The 19,194-nt window shown below is 56.4% G+C and overlaps 1 protein-coding gene across 2 annotated transcripts in view; it reads right to left on the bottom strand.

Moving 5' to 3' along the window:
• Positions 1–505: 505 nt before the first annotated feature.
• The window catches only part of DNM1 (dynamin 1), a 43,520-nt gene continuing 24,831 nt past the window's right edge, over positions 506–19,194 (bottom strand). Inside the window, exons 11-20 of one of the 2 annotated variants that reach the window (XM_055541283.1) lie at positions 17,972–18,058; positions 15,943–16,013; positions 15,712–15,763; positions 13,099–13,212; positions 9,033–9,142; positions 8,016–8,127; positions 6,993–7,163; positions 5,476–5,717; positions 4,891–5,106; positions 506–1,777 (exon numbers count right to left, since the gene is read on the bottom strand). In XM_055541283.1, coding sequence (XP_055397258.1) covers positions 1,705–1,777; positions 4,891–5,106; positions 5,476–5,717; positions 6,993–7,163; positions 8,016–8,127; positions 9,033–9,142; positions 13,099–13,212; positions 15,712–15,763; positions 15,943–16,013; positions 17,972–18,058 — 1,248 coding nt within the window. In that variant the 3' untranslated portion in view covers positions 506–1,704. Of the gene's footprint in view, positions 1,778–4,886; positions 5,107–5,475; positions 5,718–6,992; positions 7,164–8,015; positions 8,128–9,032; positions 9,143–13,098; positions 13,213–15,711; positions 15,764–15,942; positions 16,014–17,971; positions 18,059–19,194 lie in introns of those variants that run through there. The other variant, XM_055541282.1, reaches the window with a different exon arrangement.

Below are 19,194 nucleotides of genomic sequence, written 5' to 3'. Positions count from 1 at the left end.
GAGCGCAGGCTTCTGGTTGTGCCGATCTCCAGGGTGTCTGGGCACGTCCAGCGGGGCTGAGATCTTTTGAGGCCTGTCACCCACTGCTGCCTGGTGAAGCCTGGGGGACCCCAGGGGGACTCCCAAGGGGCTCTCAGGGGCCGTCCTGCCTTAATAGCGGAGTGACTCAGAAGCTGGATCTGATGTCAGGGAGGGGAAGCAGAGAGCCACAGCACCAAGTGCTGACTTCCGGCTCAAGTGTTGTCCATTCCATCACCCTGTCCCTCCACAGTGCCTGGCTGGCCCGTGCCTCTCCTCCCGGGCCCCCTGGTGGCCAGAGCAGGGTTCGCAGGATCAGCTGACTCCAGGTGCTTTCCCAGTAGGCCTCGGAAAGGATGGGGCTTTCCCTGCCCCCCAACATCTTAAAGCATCGTATCAACAGCTGGGCCCCCCCAATCCCTCACCCCAATGTTGAAACCTTTACCTCCCCCAAAGCACCACAGCAAACACAAGGCTGCAGAGGACATGCTGTTCCCCATCGTCCAGAAATGGGTTTTATTCTCAGCTGAGAGACAGCAAGACTGGTAGCAGTCAGAGAACCATACAGCTGCCAGCACAGTACCCCCACGCTCGAGGAGGGGGTTGGGATGGGAGGATGGCAGAGGGGGGCTGGCTGCCCACAGGCTGGGCATGACACTGGGGCTCATTGGAGGTGGCACGCTTTGGAGGGGGATGTCAGGGTGACAGGTGTTCCCTTGTAGTTGGGCTGCAAGACTCCTCAAGGACAGCACGGTGATTGATTCCCGACACCAGAGGCGAGGCTTGGCCATAGATACGTTTGTATATATATATATATATGAGTATTTATAGATATTTATAGAACGGGGCAGGAGCAAGACCACAGAGGGGCACAAAATTTCACCAACATCACGCCTGGATGTGTCAGCTCACCACTACAACAGACTAAGTCACAGGTGGAGGGGAGGCTCTGGGGCTGGGTAGCCACTGTCAAGTCACAGAACAGCCGTCCGGGCAGGCTTGGAAAGGGAGGTCTCCGAGGAATAGGAGGAATCTGGTTAGAGGTCGAAGGGGGGCCTGGGGCTCTCAGGACGGGATGGACTTGCCTGACCCGATCGGCTGGCAGTTGGAGAGAAAGCAAAGAGAGAATGGAAGAGAGAAAAGCAGGAGAAAGCTGGTAAGGCAAAGGCAGCCAAGCCTGGAGGTGGCGGGGGGAGACGAGGGCATGGGCAAGGGTTCTGGAAGAGAGGAGAGAGACGAGAAAGGGAAGGTGGAAGGGAAGAAACTGGAGATGGGCAGGGGCCAGAGCTTCATGGGGGCCTGGGGTAAAGCTGGGGGCAGCCCCCAGCCCGCCACTCACGCTATTCTCTCACACAACACCAGGCAGTGCACCCACAGCTCCAGACACGTGCTCAGCCCCTCTGACATCCCTCTTCTCTGATCTTCTCCCCCATGTCTTTCAACCCACTGGCCTGGGGCCATCCCTAGCCTCAGAGGGTGTGGGACCCTGAGCCCCACGCAACAGCCCCCAGGCCTGATGGAGAAAGACAGGAAAAAAAAAGAACACTGAACCAGGAGGCTAAAGCTAACAGCATGGCTGGAGGGAGCACTAGAGGCCCCTCTGGGTGGGCAGAAAGCCCACGAGTCCCCCGAAGGGACCCTGGGGAGGCAGGGAGGGCAGGCGGCCGGATGCCAGTGGCCACAGGCTTATAAGTCTAAGAGGGGAGCCTCGGCTGGTCGGGGGACCGCAGGTCGTGTAGGTGAGGCTGGGCCCTTCCTGCTGGGGAAAAGCAGAAGAGCGAGAGTCAGCGCAGGTGCAGAGCGGCAGGTGGTTCGCTGGGCGAGTTTGGGGGGGGCCCAGCCGGGGCAGAACTCGGAGAAGCCGACTCGCCCAAGTCCGCAGACACTGTCACCCCCTTGGCCGAAATGGGTAGGTCACCTCTAGGAGCAACAGGTCCAGGTTGGGGGGAGCCTGCGGGCTACCTAGCATGCTCCACCTGGGGCCGAGGAGGACGCTGGAGTGATGAGACCACGGAGGCCAGGGAAGGGGCTGTGAGACCTGCCTGGCCTGTGAGGTGTGCTCTGGGCTGACAGTGTGGATGGGACACCTGAGCCCTCCAAAAGCATTCGACCGTCAGAGCCTTCACCCTCAACTGCTGCTCAGCTGCTGGCATGCTTGAGGAGGTGGGACTTGGACCGCCCCTGCCCTGAAGCTCTTCGGGTCTGAAGAGCTCCCAGGCTGGGAGCCGGCTGCCCGTCCGGGCAGCAGGGCTCACTCAGGTCGGGGAAGGAGTGTGGCACCCCAGGGTGAGGTTCCAAGGCCTCTCTGCCACCTGAGTCCAGCCCTACACACCACCCTCACCAAGCTCCCTGCTCCTGACACCGTGAACCATGAGCTCTGAGCTCTTTCTGGCGGCTCCAGAGGGCACCACGGGGGGCTGCCAGCTTGGGTGCGGAGCCTGACCCGGGACCTCCCCAGGCTCTTGCCAAGGAGCTCGTGGGCGGCGGCACTGAGTCCCGAGGCTCGCTGAGAAGGGAGGTGAGAGAGCCAGCTGGCAGCAAGGACAGGAAGAGGAAAGAGTAAGTCTGGAGCTGCGGAAGGGAGACGGAGGGAGGGGGGTCCTGCCTCTGAGGTCCCAGGTGCGCCCTGCAGTGCGGAGCTGGTGCGGCAGGGGGCAGACACACCGTTCATGCAGCAGGCGGAGAGGCCTGTACCTACCGTGGCTGACGCTCCTCAGGGGTCACTGATAGTGATTCTGAAAGACAGCACGAAATCAACATGGCAGTTCACACGCACGGATGGGGCGGGGCCTGGGGCTGGGGGACACGCATACGCACACGCCCGGGCGTGCACACACATGCGGTGAGGCCCCACGGCCCCGCATGCACACGCTGACACACATGCCCACAAACAACACGCATACACCGCCCTCCCCCCACCAAGGCCCAGCAACCTTGCTGGCTGGCGGCACGTGCAGCGTGGATCTGGGGCATGCAGCCACTGGGCACACTGAAGCACACGCGGGGCTGCGGTCACAACACAGAAGCTTGCTCGCCTGCCCGCACACAGGAGGCAATTTGCACCAGCTCCCTGCACACTCATGCCTGGCGTGCTCAGAGGGCCACCTGCGTTGCTCCAGAGGGGACAGGCCTTGCTTTCTTAGGGTCCAGCTCTCACATCTCCACCCAAGAGCCTTATGTGGCTCCCTACTGCCCACGGCATTGAATCCCAACAAGACAACCTCTTCAGCGGACTTTGAAGTTTCTCCAACCTGCTCCACCCCACCCAGAGCAACCTTTTTCGATTCTTCCTCATTTTATCTGCACTCTGCTCTGGCCAGCAGCTCTTAATGCATTCCACACTAAATCTTTGCCCACCTGCTGCTCCTTATCCCAAAGCCCTCCCAGCTCCTCACCACCTGAACCTTATCTCAATCAGCCCTGGGATCTCACTGAAGTCAAGCTGCCTTGAAGCTCCCCAGACTGCTCTCTCCCTGAGGCCATGACTTCCCATGTGTCAATCAGACCATAGTTGTAGCAGGTACCAAATATTACAGCTCTCATGTCACACCTCAGCACAGGCCTGGGCATCTCAAATACCCTTAGGGATCTGAACTCAGGTTGGAAGTTGGCAGAGAGTTTCTATGGCCACTTTTCCAGTTAATGTGGTATCTCTACCTATAGTCACTGTCTCCCCTGATCCCGACTCCAACCCTGGGAAGGAAGAATGTTAAATATCATTTCGTAGAAGGGAAACTGAGGCCCTGGAAGGGAAAGCGACTTGCCTAAAGGCCTACTCCAGTCCAGTGTCCCTGAACACCACCATGCTGCCTGCTTTAACCCCTCCACCTTGGCCCTCAGGTCATCACAGAGCAAGCCCCATCTCTGCTCCATTTTAGATCCATGGATGTTAGACCCATGGCCCTCCCCTCCAGCCATCTGGAAACATAAATGGATGCTATTGGTCTGATGAGTTCTTCCTCAGAGAACATGGCCAGTGGAGACAGGGCAGACTGAGTTAGATATCAGAGTGACCTTCCTTGAAAGAAGGTCATGGGTCAAGAAGGCAAAGGCAAGGGATGACACAGAATCCTTTTCCCTGGAAATTTCTGGGAATCAACAGCCTTTACCCACTCCTGCTCTGACACCCACCACCTTGGTCCAGGCTGGGTGGGGCCAGAGGCAAGGGGAAGGAAGAAAACCATCAGGCTCTCCCATGGTTCCCAGACCCCTTTCCCAGCTGCTCCATGCCCTACCACATGCCTGGGTGCCATTCTTACACTCTCACACCCGTGTGCACGCCCACACATACATATCACACACTTTACTGGTCACACAGTCACAACCTGGCCTCTTTTCCTGTGGGACAGAGGCCGGACAACCTCAAGGACAGGTCCAAAGGTTCAGGACTGGGGAAGTAGGGGCACCAGGGTAGCCCTGAGTGTAAGTGAACAAAATCTACCCATCCAGATAGGATTTGGGTTCAGATCCTCAGACCTGAGGTAGGCTCCCTAGGGGCTGGGAGACAGCAGTAAAGGATGGAATGGAAATCGAAGGACAGCGGCTAGAAAGGAAAGAAGGGATGCAGTGTGGGGGAGAGAGAGTGAAAAAGGAGGGAAGCGCCATGCAAGTGCTGGAAAGAAGAGGGCAGGTGGGATGAACCCCACGGCCCCCTTCCCAGAAACGACCACCTGCGGGACTCAGCGCTCCCTGGGGGCAGGCTCCGCCAGCCCTTGGCCACACCCCCGGTGGCTCTGGCACCCACGGTCCGAGTGACTTGGACGGAGAGGCTCGGCTCTGGCGACCCAGGCCGATGCTCCAGGATCCGGCCCCACCTCCCTCCCGGCCTCGCCCGCCCGGCGATCTCTGCCACCGCTTTCAGCCCCTACTCACCTGGGGACCCCGGGCGGGGCGCGGTTGGGGCGCGAGGGCACCTGGGGGGGAGGACCGAAGGGGTCAGGGGAAGCCCCCGGCCTGGAGGGCACGGGGGGCGCTCCCCCCAGGGCGGACCCAGCAGGCGGAGGCCCAGGAGCAGGGCCCCGCGACCCGGGCCGGGCTGGGGGCACGGCAGGGGCTCGGCGCTGCGGCGTGGGGCTGGACGTGGGTGACCTGCGGGCGACAGAAACAGGACAAGCAGGAGAGAGATGAGCCGCTCTGCCTCATACCGAGGCCCCGCCCCCAGCCTGGTGCCGGCCACGCCCATGCGCGCAAGCCCCCGCCCCGCTCTTCCCTGGGTTCTCTCGGGTGTTTAAGCCCGCCCCCGCCTGGAGGCTCCAACTTCCCTGCTCCACCCCGCCCGGCAGCCAGCGCTCCACGGCAAGCCCCGCCCCGCGACAAGCCCCGCCCTCTCTAAGCTCCGCCCCTCGCTCCAGGTGGGAGCCGCCCCGGTGACGCGGGCGCGCCACTGCCCGGTCCCGGCCCTCCTCCCGCGGGCCCCGGGCTGGGGGGCTTTGGGGCCGTGGGAGCCGGCCCTGATACCTGCGTCCGGTCGGTACGCTCTGCACCTGCAGCCAGGAGTCGTCCACAGGCGGGGGCATGGGCGTGCTGACAGTGGTTGTGTTGATGTCGCCGATGATGCTGAGCGCCTCTTTCAGTGCGTGGTACATGCGCAGCATCTCGTCACGCCGCTGTGCCTGCTCGGCCGACTCCTCCATCAGTGTGTTCTGGTCCCCGCACGAATACAGGTTGGCCAGCAGCTCCGAGAAGATGAATTCCTTGGTCTGCGAGTGGGCAAAGAGAGGAGAGGGTTGGACCCGGAGGCCTGTACCAACCAATTTGCCCTCCCCTCCCCGGCCCTTCTAGGAATCGGAGCTCGGGTATGGGGCTCTGCCACTGCCTAAACTTAGAGATCTCCCGTGCTTCCCCCACTCCCCCACTTGCCCTTTTTCTCAGATGATCCAGAGAAGAAAAGTGAACTGTTCAGGTCATAGATCTAGGAGGGACACCCAAGGGCTATTAATATCACGCATCAGGAATGATTACTCCGCTTTATTCAGCCTCAGTTTCCACATCTGTAAAATGAGGTGAATGAGTACTAAGTTGCTTCAGTCGTGTCTGACTTTTGGCGACCCCATGGACTGTAGCCCACCAGGTTCTTTTGTCCATGGGATTCTCCCGGCAAGAATACTGGAGTGGATTGCCATGCCCTCCTCCAGGGGGATCAAACCTGCGTCTCTTATGTCTCCTACATTGGCAGGCAGGTTCTTTACCACTAATGCCACCTGGGAAGCCCCAAATGGGTAGTTACACCCTTTCCAAAGACTTGTATGTTCCACTGGACCAAAATAAGGAAGATGACAGTTTAAAATGTTCTGAGCCCTTGAGTACCAGGTGTGAATGTGGGCCAGGACTGGGTGAAATACAAGTCTCTGTGTTTAGGAGGTGGGTTAACGTTCTTAAAAATCCCTCATTGTTACCTGGTCCAGGCTCTGGAATATTTGTGGAGGTTTTTTATGCCGTTGGCTTGTGTCTCATTTATTCATTAAATATACGTTGAGCACCTAGCACATGCTGGGCACTGTGTTGTTATGCACTTTATACTCATTTAATTCTCAATTCCATTATTATCCATATTTTACAAATAAGGAAACATAGGCTCAGAGAGGGTAGTTGTTTGCTTAGAATCACACAGGGAATTTGTGGCAAACCCAAGATTTCAACTCAGTTCTAATTCCCCTAGGGCCATGCTTTTTCATTAAGCTACAGGTAGAAGTGGTTCTGGGGGGTATGTATTTCAAAACATGGTCTGGGAGTTCTCAAAAGATGCAGATTATGAGCCCTTTCTGGAAAATGTTAAGCATGTCTGGAACAATTTGGTTGTGTGAATCTACAGAGTAATATGTGAAGCTCACACGACGTTTCTATCGGACAGCTCTGGCATGGACCCCTGCCTCCCTCCTGATTCAGTCCCACGTGGCTGGCCTGTGTCTACCTGAGGCCAAGCCAGCCACCCACTTCCCTGGTCCTACTGCCCCCCCACATGGTGGTGAACCCACATTGTTGATCATGAGATGCATGATCGTCTTGGGCATGAGGTCCCGGACAGTCTTGTTGACGATGGCCATGTATGAATCCACCAAGTTCCGGATGGTCTCCACCTGCCGCTCCAGCTGTGGGTCCATGGAGTGCATGAAGCTGTCCGAGCCGTTCTCCTCTGTCTCACTGGCCTGCAATTAAGAACAGAGGGCATCAGGGTGGCTGGGCCCTCAAAGCCAGGTTCGAGGCATCCCCAGGGTCCCAGCACCTTCAAGGATGGCTAGAATGCTGGAGCACAGAGAGATGCAGCTGGCCTATATACAAAGACACCAGCTCCCCCATAGCTCTGGGTCTCTGGGCACGAGTGCCCACCCTGGTGCCTCTCAGGACCCCAGGCCCTCATTCAGTCTCGTCTTGGCTCTGACTCTAGTACCTAGAATTTGCCTTACTTTTCCAGTCTGTAAATTAGGAAAAGGACATCTCCAAGGTCCCTTCGGATTCTAAAGACCTGACCAGATCTGGCCCTAGGCTAGAGATGCCTGGCAGAGGGTGAGGGAGGGGCACACTCACTTTCTCTTTGTCCTGGGAAGCCCACACCAAAGCCACAGAGGTCACCACATCAGCATTGCCACCGCCGCCGCCGCCACCAGTGAGCACAGCCGAAGCAGACACACACACAGAGGAAAGAGGAGGGACTGAGTAAGCAACCTGGGCACTGCACCCCAATTCGAAGGCAACTCTTGACTTTGTCACAGTGAAAGAGGGGAGAAAAGTGAGGGCAGTCACAAGAAACCACCATTATATGAAAGGGATACAGGAAATGCCATCTGCAGCAGAGAAAGGGTCATGTAAAATGGCACTGGAGAAGGATGGGAGGAAGGCTTAACTGATCCCACCCTGGGGCAGGTCGGGGGAGGATTCCTGCTATTTCTGAGCCCAATATCTTGAAAATATGGCACGACCTGGCATCACTGAGGGTGGCCCCACCACAGGACCCCTTATTTTAAGCAGCTTGCCCCTCCCTTACCTCCCCTGCCACTCACCCCAACACGCTCAGGGTACACGCCAGCCCTTAGAAAGGAGGCCTTCCAGCTATCCACCTCCTCCTGTGTCTCGCAGGCCAGCTCCAGCTGCCGATAATCCTTGTAGACATTCCTGCAAGGTGGGGCCGGTGGTGAGGGGAGACAGGGCAAAGCCCATTCACCTTGGTAGTTAAGGGCACGCGTGGACAGGGGTCATCATGCCTGCAGGGCCAGTCCTGGCTTTCTTATTTCCCAGCTGCGGCAAGTCCCTTCCTCTCTCCCAGCCTCAGTTTTCTCATCTGGAAGATGGGTTAATAATAACAATTCCTGGGACTTCCTTGGTGGTCCAGTGGTTAAGACTCCATGCTCCCAATACAAGGGGCCCAAGTTCAATCCCTGGTCAGGAAACTACATCCACATGCTGCAACTAGAGAACTTGTGTGCCACAAGATCGAAGATCTTGTGTGTTGCAACTAAGACCCAGCACAGCCAAATAAATTAATAAAAAGTTAAAAATAGTAACAAGTCCTGCCTTTTAGGGTCATTGTGAGAATTCAGTGAAATAAGCAGTAAAATACTCTATTAGAAAGGGACTGAGCCCTCATCAAAGGGGCACCCATGACAGTGCAGTCCTTGGTTTAGATCGCAAGCGCCATTGCCCCCTCCCTGGCTTTCTCCTCTTGGCAGCTGTATTGAACCCACATCTCTGAGTGGGAGAAAGGCCCCTAGAGTCAGCCCTGGGTTGGGAGATGAGAGGCCTGGTACTGCCAGTATCTTACCCAGGGCAGTTACTAACCAGGTGCTTGCAGAAGGGGAGGAAGGAGGGAAGGAGAGACAGAGGGGGAGAGGGAGGGAGGTCAGGTGGGAAGGAGAAAGGAAATGGGGGCGGGGAGCACAGACCAGGAATGAGATCTTGACATGAGTCTAGCACAGAGGAGAAACTCAACAAATGTTTGTCAAATGAATGACTTGTTGGGGGGCTCGGGGCAGGTCCCTCTCCCTTCTGTATCTGTGGGCCCCATGGGGGCAGGTGGGCACCTTTGCTCCGTGTTGAAGAGGGCAAAGATGTGCTTGCTGGACATGAAGCCCTTCTCCACGTCCCGCAACTTCAGGTTATCCACGGACAGCATGTACTTCTTCTCTTTCTCCTGAGGAAGAGCAAGGAGTGATGGTGAGGCGCTGTTCTCTGCCCCCCCGTCACTCGGTAAGGATGCTCTGCGTTGGGGCAAGGGGTTGGGGTGGGCAAATGGGACTAGGGACCACCAGCCCCCTAGAACTGTGCAGGCTCTATCTGGTAAGAGCCTGGCCCCAGAGCTCTGGGCCTGCCGGACACCTTGGCTCAAGCCCTTCCCACCACCTCCGCATCCGTGCCAGAGCTCAAGAGCCCGGGGTAGTGAGGCTGAGCTTGGTTCCCACATCCAGCCCCAAGCAAGCCCTGGATACAAGCCAGGCCAGCCCCAGCCAGGGACCCCCACACTCAGCCTCTCTCGCCCCCGGCCTGGCCAGTGGGGCCTGCGTTGGATAAGCCTCTGACTTCATTTCCTGACTGGAGAGACAGGGAAAGGGGGGGGGCCACCAGGGCCTGGTGTCTTCAAAGGGCTGGCTCAGCAGCCCCCCCCCACAGCCACCCATGTGTTAGCAATCAGACAGACACACAGCACAAGCCTAGAGTGGTGAGTGTGTGCAATGTGTGGGGTTGTGTTTGTGCAAATCCATGCCTGCCAGAGCACGTGCCCTCTCACCATTGTCCCTGTGCCCGTGTGTCCTTGTGTGTGCATGAGGGTGCCTGAGGAGGTGCCAGTCCGACCGTGTGGGTGAGTATGTTTGTATGCGGGCACAGGTTTTTAGGTGTGCACGGCAATTATAAATATCTGTGTTTGCACGAATGTGCCTCTGGGACATGTACATACCGTTTACATAATGGGCTGAACCTGGTTTATCTGTATCGTCTAGGAGGAGCTATGCTTATCTGTGGGTGGCATGCGGGTGCCAGGCCTATGTGCACATGTGTCTGTAGGCTGCTCTGTCCTACAGACAGAAGGGAGGAGCTCCGGAGTCTGCAGAGGAGGTACCCAGGGATGGGGCTCTGGGAGGAGGGGAAGGGTGTCTGCTGCCTGTACCCCATTAGCCCACCCGACTCCACTGGACCCATTCCCCCGGGTGGGGCGAGGTGTCGGTGTGGGTTTGGAGGACTCCGGCCTCGCCCAGGATCTTGGGCGGCGGGCTGGGGTAGGGGAGCTGGGTTAAGAGGACCCTGCTCCCCGTCCTGGTGTCATCCTACCCACCTCCCTCTGCCTGCCCCCACCCACCACCCACCCGCCTGGACCGACCAGCCACATAAAGCCCTCTTTATGCCAGGCGGGTGGCTGGGAGCCTCGGAGGGCGGCTGGGGGAGGAGAGGAGGAAGTCGCACACACGGCCAGGGAACATCTGGAAGCATTCGAGGGAGGCCCCGCCGCCACCCGCCCTGGGGTTGGATCCAGTGAGGAGCAGCCTCCTCCTTCCCGCAGGCCGGCCCCCTCCCCAGGCCCCTCCTTCCCAGCCACAGCTCCCGCTCGCCCCTGCCACGTCAAAAGAGGCAGAAGGGGAGTCGGAGCAGAGAGGGGACCCCGGACTGGTTGGGCTGGGCTGGGGGGCCTTGCATCTCCGGGACACGGGGCCGAACTCACACCCGACGGACAGACACTGCTGCCTGGATGGATCGTGGGACCCCCTCCACTCCGTCTACCCAGTGTTTAGACTATCTGTTCAGGACTCCCAAATTGTACAGTAGTCTGCACATTGGTTAGGCTGGGCTGGGTTAGACCCTCGGCGCCGCCGCTGGAGACCTGGACCGACCCCCGGCCGCCATCCCACAACCGGAGCCTGGAGCCGGGGCAGGGGGCTTGGGGGGCACAGGGTGGAGGCTGGGAGGAGGCACCGAGGGAGGCGGGGGTGGGGGGGTGCCACGCTGCTGTGGGATGGGGTGGGGGTGCTGATGGGTGGCGGAGGGAGACTGAGAAGATGGGGGGTCAGTGAGGGTTGGGCTGTGGGTGACCGCCTGTCTGCCCAGAGGGCCATCCAAGTCCTGAAGAGCAGATGGCTGGTGGCTGGGTGGAGAAGGGGGACAGATCAGCCTCCCCACAGTCTGGACCACCTCTGTAACCCCAGCAGTTTTAGTGCAAAAAAAAAAAAATCCACTCACATCCAACACACACAGGCACCCTCACCTCAGCACCAACACCCACCCCCAACTCAGAAACATACATTCCTGCATTCAAGTTTTAAATTGCACATCCAATGTCCCACACACATACAAGTGCACACACACACAAGCTCCCACAGACACACACTCACATCCACTCACAATGGAACTCTGGTCCTCTCCCATCCTTACATCCCCAGTACATACGATACATATTCTCAAACGTGCCACACGCACGTCCTTGCTCCTGGAGCCCACTCGCCGCACATACACACCGACATTTACACGCTGAGCACGGGCACACGTGGTCTGCCCCCAAACGCACACGCAGACCCTCACATACCAAACATGCCCTGATGCTTATAACCCAGACGCTCTCCTGTCAAACACCCACACGCTGCGTCCACCAGGCTCCCACCTCCCGGCATTCTCTGCCCACCCCCTCCCACCCCCACAGACAGCGCCAGCATCACATGTGACTCAACTCAGATGTACACACAAAGCTCCCAAAAGACACCCTGCCACGTACACATGTACAAGGATGGGGTGGGGGGGCCCTCTCAGATACACTTCTTTCTCCCCTACAGTGTAGACAGTCGCTGGCCCTCAGCCCCAGCTCACAATGTCCCCCGGCCCTGTGTAAGGAACCGCAGCACAGGGGCACCAGGAGTTGTGGGGGCCAGCAGTCAGCACGCCCCCATCCACGGCACACATCTAGGGAGCCTCCCTGGGAGGCAGAGCAGGAAGCGACCCCCCCGCCCCCCACCCCGCATGCCCCGCCACCTCACGCTCCATCCCTTCAAGGGGCCCCGGGCTCTGGGAGAGGCCAGGGTTGGGGTAATGAGGTCCAGATGGCTTGGCGCCCCTGCCAGTGATGACAGAGGGGGCCCGCCCAAGGTGGGGAGGGGGGCCCTACCTCGGGCAACTCAGAGGGGGCCAGGGATCACCGAGAGGGGCTTGGAGACCAAAATCGCAGGCCACCACCCCAAGCTCTGCTCCCCGCTGTCCTTCAACGGCCCCCTCAGGAAGAAGAGGGTCCCCTCCCCCACTCCTTGGCCAGCTGGAGTTCATTACCACAAGCCATCCCCCACCCCCTCCCCACTCCATCCCAGCCTTCCCTGCTCTCTTTGGTCACCTCTGGAATCCAGATGTGGAAGCCAAATAGACTGGTTCTTAAAGGAGACCAACAGCAGGGGAGGGAAGTGGCAGGGGGGTCTATGCCTGGCGGGCAGGGAGAGGTTCGGTGTGGCGCCTCTGTGGGCCCCATTGGTCTTGGACCCTCCGGCTGGAGGCACCCTGGGCATCTCGCTTGGACTGTGGGGCCTGGGGGACTGGGGTGCAGGGGTTAACACTGTGTCTGGCAGCTGGACTGTGTGTGTCATGGGCCTGTGGGGGCCACAGAGGAGCAGGCACGCCCTGGAGCAAGAAAACAGGAAGGCTGCGGGCTGGTGGGGTCAGAGAGGGATGCTCAGCACCCCTGCCCACCCTCTCCAGGGTGCTCAGCCCCCAAGCTCCCCCATCCGGCCAAGCCATCTTCCCCACCCTGCCTGGGTGAGCCCCCAGAACTGCCTGCTTATGGGCCTTACTTCCCACCTTCACTCAAAGCTCTCTGGTGGGATTTTTAAATGCCCCTGTTGGGAGACTTCCCTGGTGGTCCAGTGGTTAAGAATCCGCCTTCCAAGGCAGGGAACACGGGTCTGATCTCTGGTCGGGGAACTAAGATTCCACAAGCCCTGGGGCAACGAAGTCCTTGCAGTGCAACTTAGCACTGGACCCAGCCAAAAATAAGTCAGTCAGTCAGTGAAATAGATACCAAATACTCCTATTTGGTGGTCCAGTCCACTCCAAGCCTGTGGTAGGATCTAAGCCTGACTCTGGCCACCAGACAAATCCCTTGATGACAAGTGTCCCTTTACTTACCTCGTCATCCTTGTACCAGGACAGATTCTCGGCAGTCAGCACAAACCAATACTCCTTGGAGCCTCCCTTCATGATGCCGATGTTGTTGATGGTCAGCCAGCCCTTCCGGATGACCTGGAAGGTGGTGTGGTGGGGGGACAGGAAGTCACTGGACAGAGGCCAGGATTCCCCATGGAAGATGGGGTAGGCAAAGAGAGACACTCAAAAGGCCACCCCTCCCTCAGATCTTGGAGGCCTGGCTGGTCAGGGACGGTAGGGGCCAGATCTGCCCTGGTTTGAACCACAAGTGAACAGAGTGCAAGACAGAGGTCAGTTCAGGATAAAGAGCCTCTGACAGTCGGAGCCATCTGAGTAGGCAACTGGTGGCCTTGGGAGGGGATGAGCTCCCCAGCACTAAAAAGTGTGCAAGCTGAGTTTAGGTGGCTGACTGGGCAACATGAGCCAAAGTATATCTTCTCAGCTTAAGAGTCAGCTTATTCAAAGACTTGTCTCAGGGACTTTGCACATGCTGATGTTGACTCTGCCTAGAAGGCACTTCTCCCTGTTTGCCTGACAAATCTGACTCCATCCTCAGGATATAGGCTCAGAAGTCACATTCTCAGACAGGCTCTCCCTGGCTCCCAGGATAATCAGAACCCATATTATAATCTTTCATCATTCCCTGAAGTTTTCGTCTACGATGGTGACTGGGATTTTGAATCTGTGTGTGTGTGTGATTATTAGTTCGTGTCGTCTGCCTTGCTAAACTGTGAACTCTCTCCTACTGGTGATCCTAGTACTCGTCAGTGTGCTCTGCAGACAGTAAGTGATCAATAAACATTTGTGGCATGAATACACAAAGGCTGCCACAGTGGGATTCTAAGAGTTTTTGTCTCCAGGTCCCAGACGGGGGGTGGTGGTGGTAGAGTGGGAGGCCGGAGTGGGGGGTTGCTGAGCACAAATTGTCTAGACTCCTCTTCCCCGGGGAAACCCAGAGTAATGGGCAAAGGTCTCTTTTCACAGCAGGAAACAGCTGGCCCTGGGACCGTACTGAGCCATCAACACAGATCTGGGCCTGTGGATCCTGGTTCAAGGGCAGGGCCATCGACTAGACCCTGGTGGCAGGCCAGACTGAGGGGATGAGGGAGCTGCTTCCACTCCCTCCCCCAAGCCCTGGCCTCCCTGGCTTCTCCCCTGAGCATCCAGAGAAGACAGAGGAGACTTAGGCTAGCAGGAAAGCCCTCTGGGGTCAAGCCTGCTTGACCCTCTCTGGCTTCCCTGAGAAGCCTGAGGAGAACCCAAGTCACACAGCAGATCACAGCTAATAGCTGCCTTAGCGGTTAACAGGGACAAAGAGCCAGGCGCCTCCATGAGCCCTCTCCCACCCTGTCCCCATCTGGAGAGGACCCCCTCGGCGTCTTGTCACTGTCTTTGGAATTGAGTCCGAATGCTGTACCCTGGCTCTCCATCTCCAGCATCTGACCAGCAGACCTCTCTGCCCTGCTCCCGCCTTGACTCCCAGCCTTTGTGCTCCCTCGGCCACCGAAGCTCTGCGCTCCTCCCTGCTCATCCAAAACCCCTTTCCAGAGCCTGGGCACCGGGAACCTCCTGTTCCCCCTGGGGCCCGACTGCAAGCCCAGCCTACAAGGGGCAGGACTAGAGTCTGACTCCTGTCTGGGGGCCAGCACAGTGTAGGTCCCAGTGAGTGTCTGCTGAATCGAATTGCCCTGGGACATTGCATTCATGAACTCCTTCCTTCTAATGAGCACCTACTGGGTGCCAGGCACTGCGCTGGGGGCCAAGGATTTACTGGTAAACAAGACAGACCCAGCCCTTCCCCTTAGAGGGCTCAAGAGGGAAGTAATATGATGTCAGTGAGCACACAAGCATCTAGATTATCACAAAGACACTATGGCCTCTGGAAAAGCTCAGACTCTATGGCTTGGGGTACAACTGGGGCTGAGAAGTGATGTTTCAGCAGAGATCTGAAGGACAGAGCAGGTGAGGAGGCCCCGGTTTCTTGACATTTCATTCATCTCTTTTCTCAACTCTCTGGTAGGGATGCCAGCTTAAAAACATTCTCTCTCATCCATCCATCCATCCATCTCACAGATATTAAAGAGCTCCTACTCAATGCCAGGTCTCTGCCAAACATTCTGGCCCACTCCAGCCCATGTGGTCTCCCTCTAGATGAAGGAGATGCTTAGCTCATGCACACCAAAGGACAGATTGGTAGGACTCTGTGTGTGGCTAAGCCTTGCCTCTGGTCTGAGTGCCTGTGTGGACACTCATGTGTTGCTGTGTGCAAGCAGCTCAAACCAAAAGGTGTCCTCTTGACCCCTGAGCATCCCCGCTACAAATGGGACCCCTCCTCCCCCCTCACTATACAAACCAAGAGCCCCAGTCCTGGTACTCACCAGAATCTCATCCTGCAAAGAGGTAACCATAGCAACCACGAGAAGCATCGGGAGAGAGGAGAGAGGGTTACTGAGGCAGAGTGGGAGGCTTGTGGCTGGCATCTGACAGTCTCCCTGGCCCCTGTGGGACCCTTCCCCTCGGGGGAGGGGGCTCTCAGAGCTTGGCGTCCATCCGGCACCCTCCATCCCTCCGGCTAGGGCACTGGAGTTCACTCACCTGGTTCCCTGAAGCCTTCTTCTTGTTCATCTGGTTGCTTCTCTGCTGAGCACTAATGAGGAGAGAAGGAAGAGTCCCAGAACCTCTCTCCAGAGGCCCAGCTTCACTGCTACTGTTCAGTGGGCACCAGACCCAGAGGCTTGCCCCAGCAGGCCTGGGCCCTACATACACACACACACACACACACACAGTCACACAAACTGTCACCTTCTCTGATCAAGGAGCACTCACTTGGCAAAGCCTATGAAGTCCTCATGGTTGGTATTCATGTAAGCCAGCTCAATATCGATGAGGAGCATGACCTTCAAGGATACACAGGTCAGAAGGCAAATGGAAAAGATACCATAGAGTTTTAAAATGCATGAACATCTGGGAGAAGCACACTTGCAGCATATATAGAATCCATAAGAAATAAATCTATAAACCATAATAAACAAAGATATCCATAATAGTATCCATAATAAATAAAGAGTTCCTAGAAATCAATAAATGGAAGACAAGAAACACAAACCAAAATAGTCAAAGAACCTGAATGGGTAATCCATAGAAGAAATGTAGATAACCAATAAGGATATGTAAAAAATGCTCCCTCTTATTCACAAAGAAATGTAAATTAAAATGGGACCCTTTTTGACCTCTCAAATTAATAATAAATATTAGGACCAATGTGGGCACAGTTGTAGGAAGACATACCATAGATGGAAGTATAAACGTGTATCACCTTCTTGGAGGGCAGTTTGGCAATATATGACAACATTAAAATGCATATACTTGGGACTTCCCCAATGGTCTAGTGGTTAAGAATCTACCTTCCAATGCAGGGGATGTGGGTTTGATCCCTGGTCAGGGAACTAAGATCCCACATGCTGTGGGGCAACTAAAGCCTGTGTGTCTTAAGTACTGTGCCCACGCGCCATAGAGCTCATGCTCAACAAGGGAAGCCCGTGCATGCCACGACAAAGATCCAGCACAGCCAAAATTGAAACTGAAAAAAGTGAGTGACTGAGGACAGCACCATTGTGGAGAAGGAGTGTATAAGGATGAGGCTGGGGACTGGGAGCCAGAAGTGAGTACAGACGGAAGGATGACAGGGAGATGGACAAGGAAAAAGGACTCACCTGTGAGCTCTGCGAGAGCTGTAAGGGGGCCTGCTTACTTCTGTTCCTCTCAACCCAGAGGAGCACTCAGTGGACATGCCTCTTATTGAATGAATGAATGAGTATTTGACAGATGACTACATAAAAGGAAGGGAGGGTGCCTATAAGGGGGTGTATGGGGACCCAGAGAAACAGGAAATAGAGAGAGAGGCCCAAATAGGGATGACCAGAGTATAGAAAGTTGAGAAGCAGATGGTAGGATTGTAAAATGGAACAGCTTCTGTAGAAAACTCTATGGCAGATCCTCAAAAAATTAAACATAGAATTACCATATGATCCAGCGATTCCATTTCTGGGAATACACTCCAAAGAATTGAAAGCAAGGTCTCAAAGAGATATTTGTGCACCCATGTTCATAGCAGCATTATTCACAATAACCCAAAGGTGGGGGGGGAACCCAACTCAAATGGATAAGCAAAATGTGGTCTACCCAAACAATGGAATATGATTCAGCCTTAAAAAGGAGAGTTATCCTGACACGTGCTACAACATGGATGAACCTTGAGAACATCACGCTGAGTGAAGCAAGCCAGACACACAATGACAGTTGTTGTTTGCTTCCATTTGTACGAGGTACCGAGACTTGTCAAATTCATAGAAACAGAAAGGAAAATGGCGGTTGCCAGGGGCTGGGAAGAGGGTGGGATGGGAGTCATTGTGTGTTTTTTTTTGTTTTTTTTTTTTGCTGCGCCATGCAGCATGCAGGATCTTGGTTTCCCAACTGGGAATCAAACCTGAGCCCCCTGCATTGGGAGCGCAGAGTCTACACCACTGGACTGCCAGGGACTGTTTAAGGTGGAGGCGGGCAGAGTTTCATTTTAGGAAGATGAAAAAGCTCTGGACATGGATGGTGGTGATGGTTGCAATCTGAATGTCCTTAATACCACTGAACTGCACAATTTGAAGTGGGTAAAACAGTGACATTTATGTTATGTGTATTTTTTTCTCACAATAAAAGAGAGTAAGAGAGAAGCATAAAGTTAATATGGGGAGAGAACGTATACAAGAGACTGAGACAGAAGAGACTAACTGGGAAGAAGGAGGTGAGCCCAGGGGCAGGAGTTCAAGGCCAGGGAAGAGCGGGCAGTGCCAAGTGGGCTCACCTGCTCCTTGGTGCGACCCTCGCGCTCCCGGATGTGGGTGGTCACAATGCGCTCCATCTCCTCCCGCAGCCGGGGGTACTGCTGGAGCTGAGAAAGGGTGGCAGGGGAGAGAGCCAGGTACACAGGGGGCACGGGCAGGGGGCACCCAAAGCCCACCAGAATCCAGGGTGGGGTGGGAGGGACACACCGAATGCCCAAGACTTGGGGGCCCAGGAAGCTGACGGCACCAAGCCACGGCCACCCCTTTCCCTCAGTCGTGGGAGCCAAATGGCAATTCAAGGGTCTTCCCGGGTCTGGGCCCTCTTTACTAGCCTACCTGGGCAACTTCATGGGGGCTGGTAGTTCCCATGCGCACAAGTGCCTTGGGAATCAGCCTGCTCCTCGGCAGCCATCTTGCTGGCAGCCATCTTGGAAACAGACCTATTCGATTGAGGCCTTTGTTTGGGGGCACATTAGCTCCCCAAACGTTCACTCATCCTCAGGGCTACGCTTTGCCTTCTCAAAGGCTTGCAGACACACTCAAGTGGGGAACCAGGCAGGTAACAGCCTGCAGATTACTATCCGGGGAGAATCTGGGGAGGGCAGGGCCCAAGGTGCCAGCTGGCCTCCTGAGTCAGGCTGGGGACAGGCAATTCTCCTTGTAAGAGCTGGGAGAGGGGAGGTAGGGGAAAACCAACAGTCACACAAGGGCCATGCAGGAGGCACAGGCATGCTTGAGGGGTGGGGCGGCATGCGGAGTTGGGGGGGGCAGCAGCATGAGCAGTACCCTGCGGGGGGCCTGGTTGGGCCCCAGGCCTTCATGGTAGAATCCACCCAACTCTGCTTCCCTTTGCATGCCTTGGCCTGGCACTACCACCCCCCCAGACACATTTGCCTGGCTCCAAGCTGGCTGGCCAGCCTGCCTGTGTCTGCCCCACTCCTTTGGGATAGAAGTTCAGCAGCACCCTTCTTCCGCTCCTAGTTTTTAATCAACTGAGGCCAAAGGGGAAGTTGTTCCAAATCCTTGGCCTATGAACTCTGTCCCCAGCTCAGCCAGGCTCTGGACAAAACCCAGATGGACTCCCCCTTCAAGATTCTGTTGAATGTCACCTCTTCCAGAAAGTTCACTATGATAACCTCTATGTCCCCTCCCCCACCCCCTGCAACACACACCCTCTTCCCTCACCAAACTGGACTGTAATTGCCCTGAAGGCAGAGGCAGGGTTGGGCACACCACGGTGCTC

Source organism: Bubalus kerabau, chromosome 11 (assembly GCF_029407905.1).
Source record: "Bubalus kerabau isolate K-KA32 ecotype Philippines breed swamp buffalo chromosome 11, PCC_UOA_SB_1v2, whole genome shotgun sequence".
Classification (NCBI taxonomy): domain Eukaryota; kingdom Metazoa; phylum Chordata; class Mammalia; order Artiodactyla; family Bovidae; genus Bubalus; species Bubalus kerabau.
This window is presented reverse-complemented; position numbering and strand designations above follow the sequence as displayed.